Source organism: Rousettus aegyptiacus, unplaced genomic scaffold (assembly GCF_014176215.1).
Source record: "Rousettus aegyptiacus isolate mRouAeg1 unplaced genomic scaffold, mRouAeg1.p scaffold_m13_p_6, whole genome shotgun sequence".
Classification (NCBI taxonomy): Eukaryota; Metazoa; Chordata; class Mammalia; order Chiroptera; family Pteropodidae; genus Rousettus; species Rousettus aegyptiacus.
The window spans coordinates 111,666,205-111,674,696 of NW_023416309.1; the positions used below are offsets into that span (position 1 = coordinate 111,666,205).

At 61.4% G+C, this 8,492-nt stretch overlaps 2 protein-coding genes across 2 annotated transcripts; both read left to right on the forward strand.

Annotated features, from left to right (window-relative positions):
* Positions 1-844: 844 nt before the first annotated feature.
* On the forward strand, positions 845-3,603 carry GALR2 (galanin receptor 2). The gene is made up of 2 exons (XM_016127503.2): positions 845-1,645; positions 2,814-3,603. Exons 1-2 carry the CDS (start codon positions 1,278-1,280, stop codon positions 3,601-3,603), a joined length of 1,158 nt encoding a protein of 385 aa, XP_015982989.2. The 5' UTR covers positions 845-1,277.
* Positions 3,604-4,789: 1,186 nt separating this feature from the next.
* Positions 4,790-8,108, forward strand: ZACN (zinc activated ion channel). The gene is made up of 9 exons (XM_036223355.1): positions 4,790-4,883; positions 4,966-5,090; positions 5,215-5,259; positions 5,454-5,560; positions 5,802-5,971; positions 6,723-6,847; positions 6,952-7,162; positions 7,297-7,461; positions 7,893-8,108. The coding sequence occupies exons 1-9, from the start codon at positions 4,790-4,792 to the stop codon at positions 8,081-8,083; spliced, it is 1,233 nt and encodes a 410-aa protein (XP_036079248.1). The 3' UTR covers positions 8,084-8,108.
* Positions 8,109-8,492: the final 384 nt, after the last annotated feature.

The following is an 8,492-nucleotide window of genomic DNA, read 5'->3' on the forward strand; positions in this document are numbered from 1 at the left end:
CCAGAGGAGTAGGTAGCTGAGCTCCTGAGACTGAGATCCTGGGAGGAAAACAGAAAAAGAATGTTCTTGACCAGCACCCAAGGGACCAGGCAGAGAAAGGTGAAGCAGAGATCGAGTTACAATGGCAGGTGGCGATTTTCAGACCCAGTGAACCAAGGGATTTAAGTTCTATAGAAACTGCAACGATTCCACATCACGAATGCTTAATGACTAATACGCCAAAATTAGAAACAAATATTTAAAATTTTATTACAACCTAAACACCCTCCTGGCCATCTAGGGAACTGTGAGGAGCATATTTGAATCTATTTTGTATCTCCTTAAAGTTTTCCCTTTTCGGATATCTGACCAGGGTAAGGAGAATTTAAATCACTCAGATTCACACCTCTCAGACACTTCTCATTCCATTCTCACCAGGGGCCTCTGAGGTGTTATTTATCCCAAATTACAGCTGAGGAAACTCAGGCTTAGCGGCCCAGGACAGCGCCCGACACACAGGAGATGCTCAGCATTTATTGGATTGAATTGGAGGAAAGAACGTTCAGTAGGTGAGACGGGAATGAGGTGAAGCTAATGGAGTTCCCCCAGAAACCTTTCATCCTCCCCACCAGGGCTCTCTGAGGTTCCTGTGAGGCTCGGTGCTCCTGGGAATTAGAAATGGGAAGCGGGGTGGCGTACACGCTGGGACCGGCCCACTGGCCAGTTCTGGAATACTGCGGCCCGCCATCCAATCCACCTCCTGGCCATCTGCCCTTGTCACCTCCCCCCCTCCCACCACCCCCTAGGATCCTCCCCGAAATAGTCCTAGACTCCGCCGCCAGGCTGCAGGGAAGCGCGGAAGAACGCGGGGTCCCGGCAGCGCCGCGCAGACGCAGGTCCGGGCCGTCGGTCCTTCATCACTCTGGCGACTGCCGGGGAGGTCAGTCCGCGCGCCGCTCAGCCCGGCACAGCCCAACCCCGGGGGCCGGACCACTCCAGAGGGCCCCGCGTCCCCGGCGTGGACTGCCCGTGCCTCGGCTGGGACGCTCCGGGGCTGCTGAACAGCACTTCCCTGCGCGTGGCCGGCCGCCGTGCGGGACCACCCCACCCCTCCAGCTGCTCGCTCCTCGCTGCCACCCCGCGCATCGCAGTCTCCAGCTCCAGCCGCGAGGAGGCTCAGTGCGCCTGCAGCTCCGCGGAGTTGCACTGGGCGCTGCAGCGGCCGGAGTCGTGGGAGCCGCGCTCGGCAAGACCCAGGCGGCCGCAGGAGCCCGGATAGCCTCTGGTTCGGCGGCACCATGAACGGCTCTGGTGGCCCTGGGGCCGAGGACGCGAGCGAGGCGGGCGGCGGGGGCAGCCGGCAGCCGGAGGCGGTCATCGTGCCCATGCTGTTCGCGCTCATCTTCCTCGTGGGCACCGTGGGCAACGCGCTGGTACTGGCCGTGCTGCTGCGTGGAGGCCAGGCGGTTAGCACCACCAACCTGTTCATTCTCAACCTGGGCGTCGCGGACCTGTGCTTCATCTTGTGCTGCGTACCCTTCCAGGCCACCGTCTACACCCTGGACGACTGGGTGTTCGGCCCGCTGCTCTGCAAGGCCGTGCACTTCCTCATCTTCCTCACCATGCACGCCAGCAGCTTCACGCTGGCCGCTGTCTCCCTGGACAGGTAAGCAAGCGCCCTGGCGGCCCACCGGGCGGTACCCAGGCAGGGGCAGGGCTCCAGGACCAAGAGGGGACTTGCAGAGAGTAGAAAAAAGCCACTAAGACAGCAAAGGGACTGGAAAGAGAGTGAAAGACGACCCGGGGAAAGAATAAGAATGGGGGACCGCGGCGTCCCTCCATTAGGTGCATCCTGGGGGCTGCAGGTTGGAGACCTCACTCTCCAGAGCCGCGCTTGCCAACGAGCAGCAGTTTCAGTTTCAAAGCATTTCCCGTGCTTGTTCTGGCTTGCGCTCAACGTCCCTGTGAGATTGGGATGGGAGGAATTATTATCCCCAATTTATAGACGAGATCGAGTTTGTAAGTGACTTGAGCAGAGTCACCTACGCAGTAATCGTGCGCGTGAAGCCTGCGGTCTGTCTCCTGGCGTCAAACTCAGGTGGCCTCACCTCGCTAGACTCGAAACTAGGGTTTGCTCGGTGCATTTGACTCTCGTCCAGGCTGCGGAATTTGGGTCCCTAGCTCGGTCTCATCCACTCTGCGCCCCACCTCCAGGCCCCGTTCAAGGGCAGGGAGAGGAGGGCGCCTGAGCTTCCTCACCCCCAAACTGGACTTTAGGAGGACACCTGGATGCTTCCTGGGAAGGAAATCTGGGTCTGACTACGGTGTCTCTCTGTCCTCCCCCACCCCCACGTCCTCCCCACCTCCCCTGGACGAACCGCGAGGAGAGGCCACGTTCCCCATGCACCCCTCAGTTCCACTGAGCACAGAGGTGTCCGTTCAGGGAGCGCTGGTGGGACCCACAGAGCGTCAGCTTGTCTGAGGAATCCCCTCGCGTTACTTTGCCTGACGCGTCTCCAGGCTGTCTCCTAGAGCCTCAAGGCGACTGGGCCCCAATGCCGGTTCGACCTTCGGGGTGCCCTCCAGGATGGAGTATGACTGTGGTCGTAGTCGCGGGAAGAGCAGATGAGTGGCCTCTACACGCGCCTTTCCGGCTGCTGGGTTCCTCCGCGTATCTACACGCTGCTGGGTTGCCCTCCAGACTTGTGCGGTGCGACCGTGCGCTAGGGACCTTCCTGGGGAGTGGGTGAGGTACTTGAGGTGCAGGGGTCCCGCCCTGCTCCCGCGAATCCGCCCTTGCAGCTGACGTCTCCCCCTCCTGGCCTGACCCGCAGGTATCTGGCTATCCGCTACCCGCTGCACTCCCGCGAGCTGCGCACGCCTCGTAACGCCCTGGCGGCCATCGGGCTCATCTGGGGGTTGTCGCTGCTCTTCTCCGGGCCCTACCTGAGTTACTACCGCCAGTCGCAGTTGGCCAACCTGACCGTGTGCCACCCGGCGTGGAGCGCGCCTCGCCGCCGCGCCATGGACCTCTGCACCTTTGTCTTCAGCTACCTGCTGCCCGTGCTGGTGCTGGGTCTGACCTACGCGCGCACTCTGCGCTACCTCTGGCGTGCTGTCGATCCGGTGGCCTCCGGCTCCCGCCGCGCCAAGCGCAAAGTGACGCGCATGATAATCATCGTGGCCGCGCTCTTTTGCCTCTGTTGGATGCCTCACCACACGCTTATCCTCTGCGTGTGGTTCGGCCACTTCCCACTTACGCGCGCCACCTACGCGCTGCGCATCTTGTCGCACCTGGTCTCTTACGCCAACTCGTGCGTCAACCCTATTGTCTACGCGCTGGTGTCCAAGCATTTCCGCAAGGGCTTCCGCAGGGTCTGTGAGGGCCTGCTGCGCCACGACCCGCGCAGAGCCTCAGGCCGCGTGTGCGTCGCAGCGCGGGGCCCCCGCGGCGGCAGCGCGCTGCAGCGCGAATCCACAGACCTGACGCACGTGAGCGAGGTGGCCGCGCCCGCCGCCCCTGCGCCGGCGCCTCCTAGCGGCTTGGCCTCGCGCCAGGTCCCAGGCCCGCGCTGGCTGGACCCAAAAGCCCCCAACGGCGTCCTGTCAGTTAATGTGACCTGAGCCTCACTTGGGGTGTTAAAGGATTGGAGTCACATGTCTGGGAATTGTAGATGGAGTTCCGTCTGTTAATAAAATGCGCAAACTATTTCACGTGCAGTGATGCGCTGTGTCTCTGCATATCTTATAGGCATGAGGCTCCGTGGCAAGAAGCCTCTGGGACTTCACAGAGGCTTGGGTGCAGGGTGCTTTACGGAGCTTCAGGGAAAGAGGGCGGGAGACGGCCACGTTAAAATCCGCATAGGAACTCTTAAATGAGGCTGGGGAGTGCCTGACTCGCGAAGGCTCTTTGCACGTGGCCATCTGGAGACGCCAGGTGTATATAGTTTGGCACCCCAGCAGCTGCTGATACACACGACAAAGGCAGGCAGGGTGTTTAACCGCGTTCCGTAAAATCTGTGGATGACAGACGCGGACACTGTGTTCCTCACAGAGCTCATGCAGTGGTGTGTGGCGGGTCTCAGCCTGCTCCTCGCTCCTTGGGGCCCTTTGGAGTCTCGGCAGCCCTATCAGACTTTCAGCCTTGAGGTTTTCTTTTCTTGCTTCTGCTGCAGCTATCCGGGATCAGGACTCAGTTTCTCCTTCTGGCTAGAAAGTCTCGCTCCAACCCCGCTGGTCCTGCTCCAGGGTGCACAGCAACAGTTCTAAGGCACCGTTGGACTGGGGCAGGCTGAGGGTGTGGGAACAGGATTGCCTCAGGGCTTTGCTCATGAGCTCACCTGTCTGTCCCTGGGTTTGCCCCGCTCCTGGAGTCCTCAAGCCGAAGATTTTTATATGAAATTGGTTCAGTGCTTAAGGAGGGGCAGGAAAACTCTCAAGGCTGTGCCCATTTCACATCGTCGAGTGCAAGGCATTTTGACAAGGGTTTGGGTACTTAGCCAGGCTCGTTCCGGAAAGCAAGGTAGGCCTGTGGCGTCTGCCCAGATTGGGCCTAGAACGTGGCAATGGGTTCCAGGTGGTGGAAATGGAGCGAGACAGGAAAGCCTAGGCAGGTGCAGGGCTGGGTCCTGGGCTTTGTCTTCGGGTGTTTGCGGAACCCAGGGTGGGCGTGGGGTGCTCAGTCCACGGCTCCAGGGTCATTGTACAGAGCAGCTGCCTCGACAAACTGCCCAGTACCCCAGAGAAGTGACTTAGAGGCAGTAGCTCCGGTGCCACTGCTTTGCCCAGCCCCTCTGCCCAGTCGCCAATGATGGTCCTGCGGCTGCTGCTCCATCTTGCCTTGCTCAGACTGGGCACCACGCAGCCCTCTGTCCAGGGCCATCACTTCCACAGGCCAGTGCTTGGTAAGTGGAAGGCACTGGTAGGTAGTGAGCTTTGGGATTTGGGCCTCAGGGCCTCCAGGTGACCTCGACCTCCATCCTTCAGCCCAGCCATCCTTCTTTGACCCCAACTCACCCTTGGAGGTTCAGGAAATCATCCAGATTCCCAACAACGGGAGCGCGCCCCTGCTCGTGGATGTGCAGGTGGCCGTGTTGAATGTGTTTGACGTGGTAAGTGTCCTCAGGCCGTGGGGCAGGTGGGGCCCAAGCACTGAGCTGGGCTTGGGGCAGGATTCAGCCCCTGGCGTGCTGGGGTCTCCTGCCTTCTTTCGTGGCACGCTGCCCCCTTCCCCAGGACATCCTGCGGTACACAGTGTCCTCCATGCTGCTGCTTCGGCTGGTAAGTGCCCAGTGTGTGTGTGTGTGTGTGTGTGTGTGTGTGTGTGTGGCGGGGGGAGGAGTGTAAAAGGGTGGGGACGGGGCAGGAGAACCCTCTGAGTCCAGCTCAGAATTACTGGCCTTCGTCAACCTGCCAAGCCAAGAGGCACGAATTCGTGGAGAGCCAGAGGCTTAGTGACATCCTTGTGTCCCCAGTCCTGGCTGGACACTCGCCTGGCCTGGAACGGGAGTGTGTACCCACGGCACATGGTTACGCGGCCCTGGGACGCACTGTGGACGCCGGGACTCATTATCCAGGAGGCGTAAGTGAGGCGGGAGTGCCAGCCCCAGGAACCACTACGCACGTCCCCGTCTTCCCCGTCTAGAACCTGGAGGCCCTCTTAGTGAGCATCTCTCTCCTGGGCACCCTGCCAGGCAACTGGCGCGCCTCTCCCTTTCGGAACCCTGAGGGCAGGGGATGGCAGCTGGGCATGTACCCAACTCTCCCCCTGCGCCCCCTTCAGAGAAGGGGCTGGGACTCCAGCTGCGGTGCCTTTCTCATAGGCTCTGGGTGGACTGGCAAGAGCAGAGCCCACGGGCCCAAGTGGATCAAGATGGCCATGTCGAACTCCAGCTGGCCCTCACCACAGAGACCAACTGCGACTTTGAGCTCCTCCACTTCCCCAGGGACCAGAGTGACTGCACCCTCAGCTTCCACGCTCTCAGCAACACTGGTGCTGACAGGACGGGAGCTGGGGGGAGGGGGGGCAGAGGGGAAGCCTCCGGCCAACACCCGACATGGGGGCGGTGAGCCTGCGTTCACCCCAGTCTGCCCCCCAGGCTCGGGGGAGCTGAACGGATCCTGGAGCACCTCCCGCTAGTTCTCCCCGTCCTCCCTGTCCCCCGCCCCCCGTCAGTCTTCTCTCCCTCAGCTACCCCAAGGCAGTGGCCCTCAACAGCCAGGGCCAAACCGCAGGGGCTGGGCCACTGGTGGAAGCTCGGCTCGTGGCCTCATCCGTGTGAACATCCCGAAGGGGCCGCCACCCAGTAAATGTCCCACAGACCCATCAGGTGACGCGATCCGACTTGGCAGAGAAGTCCCATCCTTCCCTTGCATCCCTTCCCGCCGGGAAATACGACAGGGCGGCCCCATGAATTCCAGTATTTCGGGTGTGAGATGACACACCGGATGAGCCTGGGACCACTTCCGCTCCACGAAGTGTGCGAAGTGCATTTATTTTTACATAAAAATCTGTCTATGAATCTGATGAGGCCCTTCCTTTAACCGGAGACAACTTAGGGGTGCAGATTCGGGTTTGGAAAGCCCCGTATGGTTCAGCTTCATCTCCAAGCCTGCCCCCAGCAGCCATCAGACGTCTCCGTCCCTGGGCACCAGCCCGTCCCTGCCCCCGTTCCCGTTCCCGAGAGGGACGTAGGGGCAGGAGCGCCTCTTTCCTAGATCACCGTCTTCATCCCTGCTCCTAGCGATGCAGCTGGAGTTCCAGGCGCACGTGGTGAATGAGATTGTGAGCGTCAAGAGGGAATACGTGGTTCGGGATTTGACAGCCCGAGTCCCGCCCCAGCGGCGGGTACCCTGCTTCCAGGTGACGGTGAGTCGGGAAGAGGCTGATGGAGCGTCGCGGATGCAGAGCTGGAGGCCACGACATCACCCTTCCACTGCCCACCCAGAAAGCCCCAACTTTCTTCCTTCCAGCTGCGCCTACAGAACACGGCGCTGAAGACCATCATAGCTCTGCTGGTACCCGGGGAGGCGCTGCTGTTGGCGGACGTGTGTGGGGGGCTGCTGCCCCTTCAGGCCACAGAGCGCACCGCCTACAAAGTGACCCTGCTGCTGGGCTACCTCGTCTTCCACTCTTCCCTGGTGGACGGCCTGCCCAGCTCCTCCTCCTGCAACCCACTGCTCAGTAAGCCCTGCGCCCTCACGCTCCCGGGCCGAGCCCTCTGCCTGGCCGGCCTGCCTCCTCCCCACCTCTGTTCAGCGACCCGGGCGCCGGAGGCCTAGGCTGGCCCCTGACCTACGCTCCTGCCCCCTCTCCAGTTTACTACTTCGTCATCCTGCTGCTGCTGCTCTTCATCAGCACCATGGAGACCGTGCTGTTGACTGGGCTGCTGGCCCGCAGCCACCTTGGGGCCAAGAGCAGCCTCAGGCCAGCTCCAAGCGGGGAGCAGCAAGACCCTGGGAACCCAGGGCCCAATCCTGAAGGTGGGTAGGGGTGGGGCCTTTCCTGGGGGTGGGCGAGGAATGAGGCTGGGAGCAGGTTTGACAGGGGCAGGGCTGGCGGGATGCAGGCCTGGGGCTGGCGTTGGTTGCTTGGCTCTTGGAGGCTCCTTGTGTTCATTCTGTGCCCTGCTGTCCCCACGTCAGCCCTTGGAAGAAGCAGGTCTGGAGCAGGGAGCAAGGTCAGTCTCCTTCAAGGCCTGGGTGATTTCAGACCCCCCGGGGTGACCCTGTGCCTTTGGAGCCTCTCTAGCAGTCTTTCTTCAACTCGAGGTGGCCTACAGTGGGCCAGGCCCAAACGTTCACTAAGTGTAGGTCTCAGGAAGGGAGAAATGCAGCTGACAGGCCCTGGGGTTCACCCTTCTGTTCTGGGTGAGCCTTGAAGTGCTGCTCCTTTTCCTGCCTCTCCCCCACAGAGGTCCCCAGAGGGGTGCGGGGGTCATGGAGGAGCTGGGCTGAGGCTGCCGACCACACCTTCTTCCTGGTGTATGTGACGGGGGTGGTGTGTTGCCAGTTTGCCTTCGCTGGATTCTGGATGTGGACGACGTGCAAGTCTGACCCAGCCCCTGGCAAGGCCGTGCCCCACGGTGGGCAGCCCAAGATGTAATAGCACAGGACCTGGGGGAGGGCCACGACGGGGTCTCCGGAGAGACAGGGAGGGACGTCGACTCTCTTCCCAAAGCCTGGAGGACCCCAGGCCACCCTGAGCTCTCCCTTCTGTTAGCATGCAAGCAGACACTGTGAAATAAACCCATCGCCCAAGCTCAAGTGCACCCAAGGGTCTGCCTTCATTGAGCTCAGCTGTTCATTCACTCTTGCCCGATGGAGGTGGGGCCCCACCTCGCACCCCGACCCCCACTCCACTCCTGAACTTCTCGGCGGTGGCCACCGGTGTCCTGCCTGCACCCACAGCTGCATTGCTCCTATGCTACCACTGCTGCTCGGCCCTGGGCCAGGAGGCACTGGGGACCGGGAGGAGGGGGCCCGAGAGTCAGGCCGAACAGGGTGGTCAGAAG